Source organism: Leguminivora glycinivorella, chromosome 3, assembly GCF_023078275.1.
Source record: "Leguminivora glycinivorella isolate SPB_JAAS2020 chromosome 3, LegGlyc_1.1, whole genome shotgun sequence".
In the NCBI taxonomy this organism is placed as follows: Eukaryota; Metazoa; Arthropoda; class Insecta; order Lepidoptera; family Tortricidae; genus Leguminivora; species Leguminivora glycinivorella.
In genome coordinates, this window is record NC_062973.1 from 4,916,900 (window position 1) to 4,935,064 (window position 18,165).

Sequence of the window (18,165 nt, forward strand, 5' to 3'; positions counted from 1 at the left end):
CATAATTCTTGTAATTTCATAAAATAATTACCTAGAATATTTTAACTACAGTTAAACCGCCTTTGTGATAACATTATTTCTAACCTTGTCATACCTAAAACATTCCAATACAATTATTTACTCCATTTTGGTCTTTAAAAAGTCATGAATTTTTTTGCAACATTTTTTGCACCCGACTATTCAAACATGTAAAATATTTTACTTTATAAATTTGCCAAAACAAGTTTAAAAATCAAATCAAATATAAAATCAAGTGGTTCACCTGACACCACCATCTCTTGCGTTATCCCGGCATTTGCCAAGGCTCATGGGAGCCTCGGATCCGCTTTGACAACTAATCCCAAGATTTGGCATAGGCACTAGTTTTTAAGAAAGCGACTCAGCTGCAGAGAAAAGTAGACCCACTTGCATGCAAATTTGTATAGCAGGACGTCTCCCTTTCTCTGTAATTGCCTGTACACTGCACGTACAGAAGCCACCCTACAGAATAAGCCCTACAGAAGAAGCCACCAGTAGTAAGCTCTTTCTATCCCTCTTCTTCAATAGCGTGATAAAGAAAGATAACTAGGTATGATACGGTGCGGAGAACTATTGGTATCTTGTCTTACCTCTTTCGGTGTGTTAGGCGTACTAAGTATTTGTTCCTATGTACTTCTACCTGATTACACTCTAGAAAGTGTTTTGTTGTCTCTTCTTCTGCAAATAGTCATTGTGTTAAATTATATAATCTATATCATATTTTTTTTATTAAGACGCAACAGGAGGGGTCAATTCTCCATAAAAAAGCTCTCGACTATTTCCTCCCTATAGTTTTTAAAGATAGAGCAATGATTTTTTCAACACAGATTATTATTATTTGTATCTGTGTCTGACCGTTTTTTTTTATACTCTTATTTTTAAAGACGCTAGAGCCCATTAAAATTTTCCAAAAACGCCCGTGTTGATTATGGTGCAAAAAAAGGTGTGGTAGGTTTTCAAAAATGGAAATAATGTGCCAAAAAAACTAAAAGGTCTGATACAGATTATTTTATTGTTATTCAGATTCACAAATTTCGTTACGATTGATTAAATTTTGAAGGAGGAAACAATTTTAAAGATTTTTTCGCAATAGAAATTTCGCAAAGAGTTGTTCTTAATTGACTACATTTTTTCGATAGATCTAGTTAATAACACTAGTAATAGTAGTACTTTAACCAAAATTCCCAAATTCAAAAGGGGGCACCTTTCCATTGTAGCATTTTTGGTCCATTTGCGTCTTAAGGTATAAATAGCCCAGTTCATTTTAGATTCCATTAACTCTCAAAATAGTCCTTACACCCTGGCGGGTGCTGCCTCTGCGTGTGTCCCATGATACGGGCAGGGGCAACATCCGCTCGGTGTACCCCTTACATTTCATTAAAGTGTCGAAAGGGCCTCTACGCGTTGGCTTCGGCCCCGCGCACGCCTCCCAAAGGTCCGGAATACCATTGTTCCGTGATGGGAAAGACATACAAATAACCTATTAGGTTTTTTTTCTACTTGTCGACTGTAATCTGTCAATTAGGACACCACAGACTAAACTATAAGTGCTAACTTTTCAGTGTTGGATACTCTATGGCAGTTCCGACTCAATTATAATAAGCTCATTATAGTTGACTTTAGTTAACTGTAATAATTTCAATTAACAAAAAATAAAACCGCCTTCAAAAAAAGCGTGTTACAAAACACGGAGAAACTAAAAAGCCTTTTATAAGCCCATCATAAACAAATCAATTATTTTTGTAGTCGGTACCAGACCTGTTCGTCGCCTTGCTATTTCCTGTTTGCCCCACCCAACCATACGCAGGCTGGCCCCGACTCCAAAAATAATTGATTTGTTTATAATTTGGATGTTTAGATTATTGCAATCCGATAAGAAATCTGAATTTGAAGGTTTATTATTTTTGGCTTTTTAGTTTCTCCTTTTTTTGAAGGCGGTTTTATTTTTTGTTAAAAAGTTAATTTATTTGTTGATTTTTAGTGGTTCCTAGTGATATTATATGCATCAGTCCGAATATATGTACCTACAGTAGTGAAAGAATTATCCTTTAACTCCTAACCATTGAGGAGTTGACCTTCCATCATCAGCTCAGCCACATAAAATTATTACCATCAGGCGTAAATACTGGTGTACCTTTGGAAAATACACTAAAAACATTACATGTGCCTATAACATTTGAAGAATTCCCTCGATTTCTCCAAGATCCCATCATGAGACCCCGACTTAGTGCCAATGGGACCATCTCGGGGTTATACCCGTTCGATAAAAAAAAAAAAAAATTGAAAATCGGTCCACGATTCTCGGAGATATCGAGTAACATACATACAAAAAAAAACATTCAGTCGAATTGAGAACCTCCTCCTTTTTTGAAGTCGGTTAAAAATAGAACTTCATACAATTTCTATACTAATTTGCGATACCTGGCAAATTTTCCTGCATCTGAAACACATTTTTTTTATCTGTCGCGTTATCGGCCTATCAGAGACGGTTATTACAAACAATTGGTTGCTAGGTAATTCGATGTTGATACAACGGTGAGCGACTCTATTAACATTAATTTCAACTTACATGAATGATGATATTTCTGTCCATTGATGATGAAGATCATGACTCGTAGAAAAAATATTGTATACAATTGTGATATAGTTAAGCTTTTCACTCTCGTACCGTACCGTACTACTAGGCCACTCAGCAAGCTTCGTGGCCTAAACACGGTACTCGACTGAAAAGCTTTGTATTATATCAAGATTGTATATAAAATACTATTATAATATGTTTATATATTTTGTATTGTTTTGTAAGTGGTTTTGTATTTTACTTTTATAATCCTATTATAAAAAACCTAGCCTAAGAGATAAAATGAATAAGAAGAATAACCTATAATTACTTTTTATATTGTTTTGTATTGTATTTTTTTGTATTTTACTTTTTTATTCATATTATAAACAACCTAACTTAAGATGTAAAATGAATAAAGAGAATTAACCTTAACACTAGGTAGGGTAAGATTTTAAAATCTTTAAGTTAATTTTTATCTTAGATTTGAGGGTTTCGCAACGTATGGTTTATAAAAGAAAATAAAATAAAATCAAATACAATTACATACATTTTATTTGTATGTTATACATCAATATTCATAATAACTCAAAAAATATATAGGCTACCATTAGTTTCCTTGTATACGTACTATCCTAAAAATAAAAATAGACGAGGAAAAATGATCGGACATTTGATGCGACACGAGTCACGACCACTTTTTAGGGTTCCGGACCTCAAAGAGGAAAAACGGAACCCTTATAGGATCACTCGCGTGTCTGTCTGTCCCTCTGTCACAGCCGATTTCTCCGAAAGTACTGGACCGATTTACTTGAAATTTGGCACACGTATGTAAACCTGTGGCCCAAAGATGGACATGTAATTTAATTTAATTTAATTTAATCACAGGGCCACAGGGGTCACTTTTGGGGGGTAAAATTGAAGATTAAAAATGAAAGTTATTAAAACTATCTTGTGTAACATATCAAATGAAAGAGAATTTTACCAGCATCTGAAATATATTTTTTTTATATTTTTTGTTTTGGTAATTTAGAAGTAATTTAAGAAAATAAGCAAAAAATGACCATTCCCCCCCCCTTATCTCCGAAACTACTTAGCGTAAAATTTTCAAAAAAATACACGAGATAGCCCTCTACCTGTAGATTACAGGAAAACCTATTAGAAATCTACAGTCAAGCGTAAGTCGAACTTAAGAGAAAAAAACTCAGATTATGAATTTCACTCACTGCCGCTGCAAGTAGTTACTAAACGTCTTAAAATTGTGTAGGCGCGTTGGACAGGTACAAAAGAAATTAATTTCGGTTTCGTTTTGTTTAAGAAATTGTTAAAAAAAAAAATTCATTTTCCAAAATGACTTAAGTTCCTACTAAAAAAGAGGCATTTAAGACTGTTTAGAACTGCACTGATCATAATATTGCTCTAATAGGTCCAAAAAATGGTGTATATATACGAAAACAAAAAAATTGTGTCACCGACAACCAAAATCTGAAGTCCATTTTGCTCTATCTCTTATCGTTTCCGAAATATACGAAATTGAAAGTACAAAATTTAGTGTACATTGCTATCACATGTCGTCAGGCGCTCATGACCTGTTTGTATGGAATTGTCGAAATCCGACTCGCACTTGACCAATTTTCATAGAAAGTTGTGTTTTATTATAGTTTTGAAGGAGGTTTCTTGTTTTTAACCACCAACGCAAAAATGACGGAGTGTTATAATAAAATAATAATAGGTTTGACGCTTGACATGTCTGTCTGTAGCATCATAGCTCCCGAACGAATCAATCGATTTTGATTTAGTTTTTAATGTTTAAGGTGAATTCGTCGGGAGTTTTTTTTGTACCACGTAGGTGGCAAACAGGCATACGGTCACTGTAACCTATGGACGCCTGCCACTCAAGGAGTGGCACATGTGCGTTGCTGACTCATTAGAAACTTGTACAAACCTGTAGTTAGAAGGGGCCTGGGTGCCGACGACTCAAAGGACAATCTATTGTCCTAATTATTTCCGTAGGTTCTTCCGTCGTCAGCATACCGCACCCTCGTTGAGCTCTGGCTGCCTTACTTACCGGCAGGAACACAACAATGAGTAAGGTCTAGTGCTACTTGACTGCGGTCTTTTGTAAAGCGGAGGTACTTCCCCAGTTAGACTCTGCTCTACCTTAGAGTATATTCAATTTAGTATTAGAGTTATCAGTCAAGAAATTCAAATGCAGCGCCATCTATTAGGTACCTATTAGTTTCGACAACTTTTCATGTGACTTTCCATGCCTAAAGGTTCGAACAAGTTCAAGTTGCCGAGAGACGGCGCTAAATACAATAATGCTCAAGAGTACCTAAACTTCTAGCCAAAGAAATATATAACTCCGTATAGACAGATAAAGTCTAAGAAAAATACGTACTTACCTCAGTACCACACAGAAGAAGGGCTCAGCTAGATGGCGCTAATATTAATATTTGATATTTTAAAACATATCAAGCTAAGAATATGGGCCAAATTGTCAAAACTGAGGTTACGTCTACGTCGAGAGATGGCAGTCTATGCACCGTGATTACACATTTAGTTTGACTCTGTAATACTCGATCTTCTTTGCTTCTTAGCACACCTCGGATACTGGCGATCAAATATATTGAAAGAGGCGCATTCCTAGCACACAGTCTTAGATCGTGTAGGTGAACGTACTATGATTGTACGAGTGAAATATGACAGGTCGAATGTTCGTGTTATTGACAGGCGGTAACTGTGAGGTAACCGAGAGGGGGTTGGCGGCGCTTTCAGCGGGAAGCGGGGGTGGGCATACTGTACGATAGTACTCTTTATTATACTGTGCTTCTAGACAAGTCTTATATGAGTACCAATTCTGGTAGGGGATAGTGAAAAAATAAGATCAGATCCTTCAGAGGCAACTAATATGGGCGTAGCGCAAGGATCGCCTGAACCTAACACACTTTTTTCACTTCTCCTCAACGACCTACCGGTTGCGATACAGGCTGCCAACATTTTAATGTACGCCGATGATGTTGCTGCCATAGTTACTGCACCAACGTCTGAAAGTCTTCAGCGAGCCTTGAATGAAACGACAACTCAGCTGTCTCAATGGTTCGCATGGAATGGCTTAGCTTTAAATCTCAAAAAGACTCACTTTGTGCATTTTAATCTTTCGGGCCTCATGACTACGCCGTTGATAGTTCATATTAAGTAATGGGAAAATACTTGAACAGGCATCCACGACTACTTTCCTAGGTTTAAAGATTGATCAGCACGGGAAGCATGGTCGCGCGATAGACGATAAAATATCAGGTCGTCCCTATCGCACTTACAAATAGTGCGATAAGGACGGCCTGCTATTTTATCACTTATCGCGCGACCATAATTCCCTGCCTGAGCTTAAAATGGGACCAGCAAGTAGATAAACTGTGTGGTAGTCTGGGCAGTGCGTGCTTTGCCTTAGGTCGAGTTGCAAAGTCTATGGCTCCAGAAGTAGCCCGGACATGCTATTTCGCCACTGTCCATTCATTAATACAGTACGGTGCGGAGTTCTGGGGACGTTGTGCTGAATGGGAGAGGGTCTTTCGCTTTCAGAAACGAGCTGTCAGGATCGTTGCTCAGGTACCTGTACACACTCAGGCCAAAGAACTTTTAAAAAAATAAGAATCCTTACACTGCCTGCAATAGTTATCATGCAGGTAGCCCTTTATGTAAGACAGAACTTGGCAGCATACAAAACTGTACTATTATAATTATATTCTGTGGCAAAACTAACAACATATATTATATTCCAAGTACAACACTCGAAATGCCGGAAAGTTAGTAGGCATCGACCATAAATTGGCGAAATCCAACAAATTAACACACGTGATGGACCCTGCCGTCTATAATAAATTTCCGCAATATGTGGTTGAAGCGCCTATAGTGTGTCGAACTTTATGTATCGCTTAAAAAATTGGCTGGTCGAGCACCCGTTCTACACTTAAGTAAATAACTAAATATGACAATTTTTTTATTACCTAATTAGAAATAGTTATTTGTTATACAAGGGGCAAAGTTGTATTTTAACGCCGAGTGTGGAATTGAAAAACGAGCAATTGAAAGGGTTCTATATAATAGTTGGACCACGAGCGAAGCGAGTGGTTCGAGAATATAATCCTGAACTTGCGAGTTTTTTTAACACATGAGAAGTAAAATACATTTGCACCCGTGTGTAACACAAAACTTTTCCCCTCACTATAGCGAGGAAACTACAACGCAAAACTGCTGCTTCAGTAGTTCCACAGGTGGTAAATCATCTTTATTACTAGATTCACCTACTTTTATCAATTTTAAAGCAGATAATTTCACTTTATTCAATGTCAAATTACTTTACCCACTAGTGGATAAAATGCGTTTTTACCCGCTGTTATCAAAGGATAAAACACGTGTTTCCGAGCTGGTGAGGGGAAAAATATTTTTGTGCATTTTTTATGTGAATATTGCCTAACTTTTTGTAATTTCTTCTGTCTATTTATTCTAGACTAAGTAGGTATTATTCTTGTATGAATATTATTTTTTTAAATCAAATCTTGACATGTAAAATGGTGTTACAAATAAATGAATATGAGTATGAGTAGTATGATTATTTTAACCATTGAAAGTTTGTACGGAACCCTCGGTGGGCGAGTCCGACTCGCACTTGGCCGGTTTTTTATAACTATTCGGAGGGGCGGATAGGACGTAAGAGATGTCGAGGAAAGCCCAGACGCAGCTACATGGACCAAGTAAAATAAAAAGTAGGGGCCGTGCCGTATCAAAGAGTCAAAGAGCTGGCACAGGATAGAAATAGCTGGAAAATATTCTACCGACAAGAGATTATCTTCAATTTATGATGATGATATATTCTTATTTCAAGTACCTACCTAATCTACCTATGATAGCAAGTATGCGGAATAAAAGATCTTCTAAATATACGCTGCGCTGCGCGGTATGTACATATATGCGTGCCGTTTACGAGAACCTACGCAACACATGTAAGCAGATGAGTATGATTCATTCTTGTTCATTCTCTCCCGCTTGCATGTGTTGCGTACGTACATGGTACGCATACATAAGTACATACGCGATCACCAAAACGGAGATGGAGCTGGTACAGGGAGCAAATAAAATAGAAAATAATATTCAAACGGCAAATCCAAAATGTATTATATTTCCGATGGTATGAGAGGCTTTTGACACCTGTCAAAAATTGACATTAAAATATCAATCATTTACATATATAATTATGTAAATATCATAATAAAGCATACGAGAGGTTAAAAGCTCTACTGCATAAAAGCGGTAGTTGCGGTATAGTATTTTCCCCCTATACCACACGCTTTGACCCCTCGGCGTATGCGGACGTATCCATTCTCGCCCCACAGTACTCCATAAGAGTTCTTCAGTATCCAGAACTCTTTACCATTTTCTGTAACAAAAATAAACACTGTTAAGCACATGCAGGGGGGTTACCATGACGTACTAAAGACGTTCAGTTTAGGTTGAGAGAAAGGGACACAGCTATAGCAGTTGGGTCTCTATACTCTCTATTGGTTCCCATAATTTTTTAAGTCCGATTTTTACTATCCATAACGTTTTCCGTCATAATTTGTCTTAGTCATATTATCACTAGTCATAAAATTAAACGTCAGAAATTATAGTTCCGATTTTTGAAAGTCATAATTATTGTTAGTCATAAAATTTATTAGCCATAATAATCAAAGTCCATAGTTGTACAAATCCATAATGTTGAAGGAAATAAACTTATTTGGAATAATTGTTCTAAGGATTTTGTCACAAGTCATAATGATTAATAACCATGTGTTTCTTCACTAATATTAGCGTTCAATGGGATCTCTATTGTTTCCCATAAAAAATGTTGCAATGTTTTTTCGTCTGCATTTTCGTAAGTTGTAATCTGGCTTACTAACTTCCTCAGTATTTATTAAATTTTCATGGCACCTATTAAACCAATTGGTCTCGCCAAGGAGCTGACGTCGACAACTTCTATATCCGCTTTTAAGGACAAAAGATAACTAGCAAAAGGAAACTAACGAAACTAACTACACGAGGCAAAGGGTTGCTTTTTGAAACAATCTATTTCCGCTCTAAGGTACAAAAGGAAACTAACGAACCTACACGAGGAAAAGTGTTATTTTTAAAACAATTTAGTTCCACCAGTGAGTAGACAGAGCCCCGCTACTCAGGGCTCCTATTTGCGCTCTAAGGAATCAAAGGAAACTAACAACCTACCTGAGGAATAGGGTTATTTTTTGTTTTGAAGTTATAAATAATATTTTATGTATAAAAATTTTCTGTGTAATTATATGTATGTCTGAAGGGATGTCTGAAATATAATATACTTTAGGAATATTAGACATTGAATCTATACGAAGAACAATCAGTAGGGCTTCAAAATATATTATGCTTAATAATATTTCTGAATAATTATTGTTATAGTTTTCAATTTTATACTCATCAACTTTATGACTTTTGAGATTATGATATCCAATATTATGGTTTGTTATTGTTAGAACCATTAAACGTTATTCGTAACAAAAATTATGACTAGTGATGTAGTGACCACAAAATATATGAATAACAACTTCTGACTAACGAAATTATGAACAATAACTTTATGGGAAAGAAAGGGATCCCATAGCAGTTACATAGCTCCGTCCCTTTCTCTCAACCTAAACTGAACGGCTTTAGCACGTCATGGTAACTCCCCTGAAAACGTTATTGGATGAAGACAGTCGTGACTGCAACATTAAGATGATACAGGAGGAGTCAATTCTCCATAAGTACAAACTCTTTCGACTTTTTCCTCCTTGGTTTTCGAAGATAGAGCAATGATTTTTTCAACACAGATTATTATTATTTTGATCTGTGTCGCATTGTTTTTATATTTTTCCCCTCACTAGCTCGGAAACACGTGTTTTGTCCTTTAATACCAGCGGGTAAAAACGCATTTTATCCACTAGTGGGTAAAGTAATTTGACCTTGAATAAAGACAAATTAACTGCTTTAAAATTGATAAAAATAGGTGAATCTAGTAATAAAGATGATTTACCACCTGTGGAACTACTGGAAGCAGTGATAAACGCATTTTTTGCGTTATAGTCTCCTCAATATAGTGAGGGGAAAAGTTTTGTGTTACACACGGGTGCAAATGTATTTATTTACTTCTCGTGTGTTAAAAAACTCGCAAGTTCAGGATTCTATTCTCGAACCACTCGCTTCGCTCGTGGTTCAACTATAGAATTCTTTCACTTGCTCGTTTTTTAATTCCACACTCGGCGTTAAAATACAACTTTGCCCCCAAACAAATAACTATTTATTTATAAAGACGCTAGAGCCAATCAAAAAATTCCATTCTGGCCTTTTTCATTATGGCGCAAAAAAGGTGTGATGAAAGGAAGGCAGTCGCTTTCGTATAAACTAGTGCCTACACGAAGCCTTGGTATTTGTTGTCAAGACTCCAGGCTTACGTGAGCCGTGCCAATGGGAAATGCGATACTTATCCCCGCGCGAACCCCGGCGGGTTGCTTAGTTTCAAATTGAAAACTAGTAAAGTCAAGTAAAAACTAGTACTTTTAGTAGTGTTTTTGATCGATTAAGATTAATATAATTTAAATTTAAATTGTTACATACCTTCCCCATACCCTACTAAGAGAACGCAGTGATCTAAAGGTTTACCGGTGCACAAGTCAGGTTCCAGAATTCCTCCAGAATAGTGTTTAAAATCCGCAGAATTTAAGCCTGAAATCAAACAAAATTACAAAAATCAAACCATTTCTACACAGTGTGTTGCCACCATGCGGGAATTTATTAAAACTGATAATTATATGATCCGTTATAAGGTACCAATCGTTAGCGTATAAATCATACTAATTTAAATTAACTCCAAAATTAATTTTCAGAAATCCGCACATTCAATGTACAATGTACGTGTATACTTTGTAACTGTCATGACTCACATCGCTAATACTTATGAGATGTCATTGCCCTTACATGATGACAAGTGACTTTGCCGTACATTGTTGGCAATATTATTTTTGCTAAGTACCTCCAAAGTTTACTACTACCTAAAAAGTATTTTTTTTATTGATTTTTAAATTAAAGGCATGATTAAGTTAAATAACAACTCCTTTAAGAAGGCTGGTAACACACTGTAGTATATTTCTGCATTAATGTTTCGTTTGGTGTTCACCAGTACGGAACAGTGACATTTGGTGCAGTGGAACTCCTGATGACGGTCAGAACGGAGTTCCTCAAATCTGAACGGCACGCTTATAGTGACTTTGGTATTTTTATAAGAACAGCATGTCCTTGTCCTTACGTCCAGAACAGTGACATTTGGTGCAGTGGAACTGCTGATGATGGCCAGAACATAACTTTTCAAATCTGGACGGCACACTTTGATATTTTTATAAGAAGTTCATGCATTTAAGTTCAGAACAGTTACATTTATTTAGTTATGTTTGTTAAGCACTTTGAGTATTCAAGTCAAATTTTGTCAAGCTTCGATTTCTTATAATCGGATTCATGAGGAATTGAATAAACTCCTCAAACCTTAACGTTATACGTATATTGACTTTTGTTGCCATCAAATAATTAAAGCATTAAAAGCAGTTTAAAAAAATACCTACACATTTCTACATAATCCAACATTCGCAAGTAGCTTTCACCAGAACCCCAAAGGCGGCGGTTTTTATTTCTTAAAAATTATACAAAATCGACTTGTTGATTCAAATGACGAGTAACTTGTAGAATGTACTAGTTACACGTTCCAAAATCTAACTTGTTTGAACCAAAAAGCACGTAGGCGCTATTTTAACCAAAAAACTTGTTGAACAAACATGTAAACTGGTTGTTTTAACTCTCAGTGTATTAACAAAAAAAAAAACGTTTATTCAGAATGTAAAGCTTAACCCTATTACATATCTTCTGCCAAACCACTTTGTGGTTTGTTGGCAGACGAGGCTCCCATACACTTATCAAGCTAAAATACCTCATAGTTTTTTTAGATATATGTATAATATTTATATATATAAGTTTTTGCTATGCATACACACACACACATGTACATATACGTATAGGATGCATGTATGCGTAGCCAAAACCTAGCTTACCTTAACCCTTTTAGGAAGCGTACTTAGTTGCACGCAACTATTAGGTAAGTTACATTAGTTAGTGTTAATTACCTACTAACTATACATATAAATACACTGTAGTATACTCACAGATAGCCAAAGGTCCAAAGCTTATTAGAAAAGAACGCAAATAGTTTTCATTGAATACGGGGAGTAGTGAGTAAACTTGAGGTATCACGTGGGTAACTACCTTTTTGCTAATTTGACAAGTCTGCCTTTCTGGATGATATTGGTAGTCTTTTTCCAGCATAACTCCTGGGAGGAACCAGTATCCACTTAAATAAAAAAGAAACAAAAGTCGGTTGCTGAATAAGTACAGTCAACATTTGAAATGCTTGTTAATAAATATGATAATTTGGGCAGTTAACAACCCTTCGTAAACGTGTAGTATAAGAAAATATTTTTACCACATACAGTTCGTATGTGTACCACTATAAACTCTACTGCACGGGAAGCATGGTCGCGCGATAGACGATAAAATATCAGGCCGTCCCTATCGCACTTACAAATAGTGCGCGCGCGACCATGCTTCCCGTGCTGGTTGAATAGACAATGTCACATAATGTAAACATGTCAGTTTGCTTCAGTTCGTTTGCCTGTGCGGTCGGCCGGCCGCACAAATATACATTGGACTATCGAGTATTTTATTGACTCCACGGATATTTCCAAGTTTCATATATACAGAATGAAATCTTGTGCAGCATTTTATGTTCGGTGACTGGCTGTATGTAGTCCCCTATTTGAATTTAGAATAATCTATAAACTTCAAGTAGAATGAACGCTTGGCGGGGCATTCGAATTGGAGCAGGGATTGAATAGATTATTGTAACTATACTACTCCAAACGCGAATTCAAGTCCAAAAAATCTACTACGATGTTACTACTGCAAGAAAATGTTTATAAGGTAGTGTAATCTTTTTTTTATAAAAGCACACGCAAAGATAATTTATTTATTGATAATTTCAATTCTTTGACTTAAATAATTAATAGTATTTACTTATTTACATAAATACTAGGACGCCCGAATAAAAAAAATATTTTTCATATTTTTTGGTTGCAAAGTTGGTTTTGCGTTTGTATCACTTCAGGTGTTAATAACGTTTGGTACATTATTTTACGGTAAAGAAAACCTCAGACATTGTGATATATTTTTTTAATATACTGTACTGTACTTGACTTGACTTATTAATGAAATTGTGTACATCGCGTTTTATGGTTGTCATGGTCGTTCTTTTTTTCGGAGGCGGCCATGACACCAGGGTTTGTCACTTTCATCAACTTTCATTCATTTTTGAAAATTTATTGTGCTCCGTGGTGATTTCTGCCTTGTTGAGTTTTTGTTTTTTGTTAAATTTTTGTTTCCTGTTGAGATATTGTGTGACTAGTTTAATACACATTTGCAGAAATTGCACCGGGCTGACAAATGCCATCTTTAGTGCATACATTTTTGATTTATTTATTCATTATTTTAGGTGTAAGTAAGTTAATTACTGGAAACGTGCATGAAGGAGTTAGGCATTGTTACAAATACCCCTAATCTAAATACCAATGACCAAGATTCATAATTTGTGGCGGACGTTGCCACTAATTATATCTACTGATAAGATTTAAAACAAAAGAAACACACACACAACACGGGAAAAAACATCAACCACGCATCACCAGTCGCGAATTTAAACATACGTATAATTATGTATTTTGGGTTTTTTATATGCTATAAATAAAGAATGTTTTTATTTAAAAGGTTGACGTATCCTGAATAGTATTTTGACAGTGACATAAGTGACATTGACAGCTATGACATTGACGTATCTGTCGTAGTTTTTTTGGACTAGAAATATAAAAAAAAAGTACATAAAAAGACCCATATAAAGTGTTTCTCTTAGGTACGTCAGTATATTAGTACTTAGAGGCCCGGAAGGAAGGGGCTGCCTTGTGCTGATTTACTTTTTGCCAGAGGTGGAAGTAATCCACACTGCAGGCTTGGCCCGACTCGGCTGCACTTCACCTTAGTTTAAAAAATAAAACTTGCTTTATGATACGCCACGGGTCGCCGCCATAACATCCGGCGTGTTCGCAACAATCAAGGGCCTGGCCCTCAGAGAACGCCAAGCACTGTCTATACTTCATGTTGTACCTGGCTTCCATAGCACCTGCAAAAATATTAAATAAGCAAAAACATAATTTCTCTTCAGAATGTGTGAGAGGCCACCTAAAAAACAGGTATAACCTTATTTTATTATTTGATTAATCTTAAATAATAATATCCTCACTACTTTAAAAAAAACTTGTATCTTCGTCTGTCAATGAAAAGCAAATTGTAGTATGGAATGCATATAGATAGACGTACTGCGTTTTAACTTTGAGGAACAGCGTGAGATACGAGATTTTTTAAAAGTAGTGACGATACGTAGCTCGATAAAAAATATTGTGACTAATAACATACTACAACTTTTCAGGTTTAAAGATGTGCTTAAACGCCACATGATGAAGAGCTGCGAAATTGACCCGTTCCTTTGGGAGAAGCAAGCCACCGACCGCCCTGTGTGGAGATCTTTTGTCGCTAAGAAATCAAATAACTGAGTCCCGTCGACTTTTAAAACTGGATATCCGACGGGTTGAGCTGAAGGCCCGTCCTCCTGCGGCTATTCCATATAATTACATTAACGGTGTGCTGTCATGCCCGTCGTGTGCACGGGTTTTCGCAAATAAATTCGGTTACGTGAGCCACATGCGAGCACATCAACGTACTCAACAAAGGAGTTGAAAACAGTCACCATGGTCGGATACGGCCGGGAGATATATAAATAAGATAAATACTAATAAATAGTACATAAATTGGACAAAATAAAATAAGGCAAACCTACCTATAGCACTAAAGATATACCCGCTGCCACATTTCCCCTGATCCTTGACGTGTGAGACGACCCCCATTTTCCTCCAATCAAATTCAGGTAAACTGGAGTAACTAGACACAGTGCTTGCGGTATTAGCAAAAGCTTCTGATACATTCCTCACAGGCACGACTCCGTTATATAACTCCAGCTCCTCAGGTTTTAAATCAGAGAAATGATTTATCGCAAACACGGTCATAGGATACTTTTCATTTCGAGAGTTAATATCTTTTAAACTTTCCTTGAAAATCTCTAGCCTTTCTAAATATTCCCTTCGGTCGTATACTTTTTCATGCTGCTTAACAAAATTTTTGAATAGATTCTCGGCGTGGCGTAGGTCGTAGTGTGGTTTATCGAGATGAGACGCCGCTGTGACTGCGCCGGCGAGGCAGACCGCCGCCCATGCTGCCCAAACTAACATGTTCACTTGTAGATTACTTGTAACTGTGGATATCAGTCGTTTCAGAGCGTTTATATACTCATATAATTATACTTAAGGCATTCGTTGTTTTTAGGTACCTCCGTGCTATCGTACGAGTATTTACGGCTCATAATTCTTGTAATTTCATAAAATAATTACCTAGAATATTTTAACTACAGTTAAACCGCCTTTGTGATAACATAATTTCTAACCTTGTCATACCTAAAACATTCCAATACAATTATTTACTCCATTTTGGTCTTTAAAAAGTCATGAATTTTTTTGCAACATTTTTTGCACCCGACTACTTATTCAAACATGTAAAATATTTTACTTTATAAATTTGCCAAAACAAGTTTAAAAATCAAATCAAATCTAAAATCAAGTATAAAATGTCAATCGCATTCAAGAAAGTATATAGGTAGGTAACTAAAATATTACGAAGATTTTGCTAACCCATTTATATGTATAGTTACTAGTGTTACTACTTAAGTGACTTTACTTTTCAACTAGGCAATCATGTTTCTTTCACATCACCAATCGGGGTGGCGGTCGGTACCTCGTCGTGGGGACGCTCCTGAACCGACCTCATTATATCAGAAAAAACGCGATGTAGGAAATGAGCGTTCAACGTACAGCGACATCTATCGGTAAATTAAGTAAACAAATGTGCGCGATCTAGTATGCAAGATGATTATTATGGGATAATTATTTATTGCATGAACCAATTTTAACTATTTGTTTTTATTTGAAAGCAGGTACTTTTATTGTTATTCGTAAAAAAGCAAATATGAAAAGTTTTTTATAAAGAAAAAAAAATCAAAACACGTGGACGATTTTATTTTTACTGTGATATTCAAAATAGTAGCCATGTGTGGTAAAAACTCAACTACGGAAATAAGGGGGGGGGGGGGGGGGGGGGGTATTTTTCACATTACCTTTTCTTTAAAAAACATTTTTTCCACACCAAACAGACAGACAGACAGACGGACAGAGTCGCACTAGAAGGGTTTCCTTTGTACCTTTTTGGGTACGGAACCCTAGAAACCATAATAATTATTATAAATTAAACCGCCATGTGGTATGTTGATTCGACGATCATTGTCCCGATAGTCGTTTCAGCGAACGGTCTCATAGCGAAGAGTCTCGACCAACATCTTAAGAGACTCTCGCTAGGTGGCTGGATCAAGGGTCAGATGCAGAAGGCGGTGATCTTGGACACAGCGCGGATAGTCCGACGGTTCGGTTCCTCTCTCTGCAGCCTTAACCACCGGTAGCTTGGGACCTGCCCCGCTGCTGGCGGCACCCTAGGTTAGGTTTATATTAATGCATGTGTTAACGGCGACTCTTATCTTGACCAAGGGGTTCCACCAAGGGTTGGTGGAACCGTTGGCCACATGTGTACAGCGGCCATGACAAAGTAGATTTGTATACAAGCTGTCAGATCAATCTGAAAATTCATAATAAGAGCATGTGTGGACAGCAAAGAGTTGCAAAATTGTATTTCAGTGCATTATGATTTTTCAGATTATGAATTTTAAGACTGTCTGTTGCCGGCCTAATGTTTCACGTTGTCACGTGAAACTACCGTCCGTAAACCGACTTTACAGACAACCAATTTTTTTTATTTTACTTTTATACTCATCTTCTTCTTCTTCCTTGACCTTTTCCCATTTAAGTGGGGTCGGCCTTTCTTGTCCTTTTCCTCCATAATACACGATTTTTGGCTATTTCAGCGTCTGCGTTAACATCTTTCATGTCTTTTTGGACTGTCGTCAGCCAAGTGGTAGGTGGTCTTCCGCTTCCTCTTTTTTGTGTCGGCATGTTTAAGGCTAACTTGACCATATGATCTTCTGGGCGACGTAGAATATGCCCATACCACCGAAGACGATTTTCTTTGAGTTTCTCAGCTATAGGTGCGACCTTGAAACTACCTCTTATGTAGTCGTTGCGGATTTTATCCAGCAACGTGACTCCTCCTGACCAACGCAACATGCGCATTTCAGTGACATGCAATTTATTTATGTGCTGTTTGGTTGTTGCCCAGCATTCTGTGCCGTATAAAAGAGCAGGCCTTATTGCGCTTTTATAGACTTTCCCTTTCACTTTTATTGGCATTTTCTTATCGCATATTACGCCGGTCAGCTCCCTATATTTTTGCCACCCCACTGTAGTTCTATGTGTGACATCTTTATCGATCTTGCCATCGTTGCTGATGATGGATCCCAAGTATTTAAATTGGCACACTGTGGGAATTCTTGTGGCTCCGATATAGATTTTGAAGTCGTTGGCATTAGAAATGCCATCAAACACACAAGACATATGCTCAGTTTTCTTTCTGCTAATCTTTAGCCCATTACTTTCAAGTGCTTCTATCCAGGTGTTGAATGTGTGTTGGAGATCTATTATATCTTCTGAAATAAGTGCAACATCGTCTGCGTAAAGAATATTCCAGGGCACAGGTTTTTGGCAACTTTTCGTGAGGTAGTCTATTGTTACATTGAAAAGTAACGGGCTGAGAGTCGAGCCTTGATGGACGCCGGATCTGATTGAGAAGCTGTCACTTGCACTTTTACCTGCTGGGCTCATAACTTGCGTCTTTACATCGCTGTACATGTCTTTTATGAGCGAGATATAACTTTCCGGCACCAGCTGATCTCTGAGGGCCTCCCAGATCAGGTCACGTGGGACATGGTCGAACGCTTTTTCTAAGTCAATGAAGACCATGTGTAAGTTCTTCTTGTTAGTCTTTCTCTTTTCTAAAAGTATGCGTATAGTGTGTATAGCATCCGCCGTTCCCTTTTCAGCAACAAAGCCGCATTGATTTGAAGTTAATACTATTAGTTCATTTAGTCTGTTATACAAAACCCTTTCCCAGATTTTTAGAGAGTGGGACATAAGTTTGATAGCGCGGTAGTTACCACAGTCTCTCACGTCTCCCTTTCCTTTGTAAAATGGTATGAGAAGACTGTTTCTCCAGCTTTCAGGTATTTGTTGACCTTGTATAAGTTTGTTGAAAATTTCATAAAGCCAGAGTATACCTTCTTCGCCTAAGTGTTTCCAGACTTCTGACGGGATTTCATCTGGTCCTGTTGCTTTGTTGTTCTTCAT

At 37.0% G+C, this 18,165-nt stretch overlaps 2 protein-coding genes across 2 annotated transcripts; both read right to left on the reverse strand.

Moving 5' to 3' along the window:
- Positions 1–7,733: 7,733 nt before the first annotated feature.
- Positions 7,734–15,042, reverse strand: LOC125224983 (probable cysteine protease RD19D). Its single transcript, XM_048128499.1, has 5 exons — positions 14,607–15,042; positions 13,772–13,892; positions 11,830–12,014; positions 10,238–10,345; positions 7,734–8,012 (listed from the first exon to the last, which is right to left on the reverse strand). The coding sequence occupies exons 1-5, from the start codon at positions 14,830–14,832 to the stop codon at positions 7,870–7,872; spliced, it is 783 nt and encodes a 260-aa protein (XP_047984456.1). The 5' UTR covers positions 14,833–15,042; the 3' UTR covers positions 7,734–7,869.
- Positions 15,043–16,728: 1,686 nt separating this feature from the next.
- On the reverse strand, positions 16,729–18,165 carry LOC125224599. Its single transcript, XM_048128016.1, has 3 exons — positions 18,096–18,165; positions 17,631–17,813; positions 16,729–17,105 (listed from the first exon to the last, which is right to left on the reverse strand). Exons 1-3 carry the CDS (start codon positions 18,163–18,165, stop codon positions 16,729–16,731), a joined length of 630 nt encoding a protein of 209 aa, XP_047983973.1.

Bases quoted from the DNA above. Each gene is read 5' to 3' on its own strand.
- LOC125224983 (XM_048128499.1), bottom strand. From the start codon at position 14,832: ATGACCGTGTTTGCGATAAATCATTTCTCTGATTTAAAACCTGAGGAG. The intron at 12,015-13,771 runs GCAAGTTTTATT...TTTTTATTTAAG, and splicing joins GACCCGTGGCGTATCATAAA to TGGATACTGGTTCCTCCCAG. The intron at 10,346-11,829 runs GTGAGTATACTA...GTTTGATTTCAG, and splicing joins CTTTGGACCTTTGGCTATCT to GCTTAAATTCTGCGGATTTT.
- LOC125224599 (XM_048128016.1), bottom strand. From the start codon at position 18,165: ATGAAGAACAACAAAGCAACAGGACCAGATGAAATCCCGTCAGAAGTC. The intron at 17,814-18,095 runs GTATACTCTGGC...GCATACTTTTAG, and splicing joins GAAACACTTAGGCGAAGAAG to AAAAGAGAAAGACTAACAAG. The intron at 17,106-17,630 runs GTAAAAGTGCAA...TATACGGCACAG, and splicing joins GCAAGTTATGAGCCCAGCAG to AATGCTGGGCAACAACCAAA.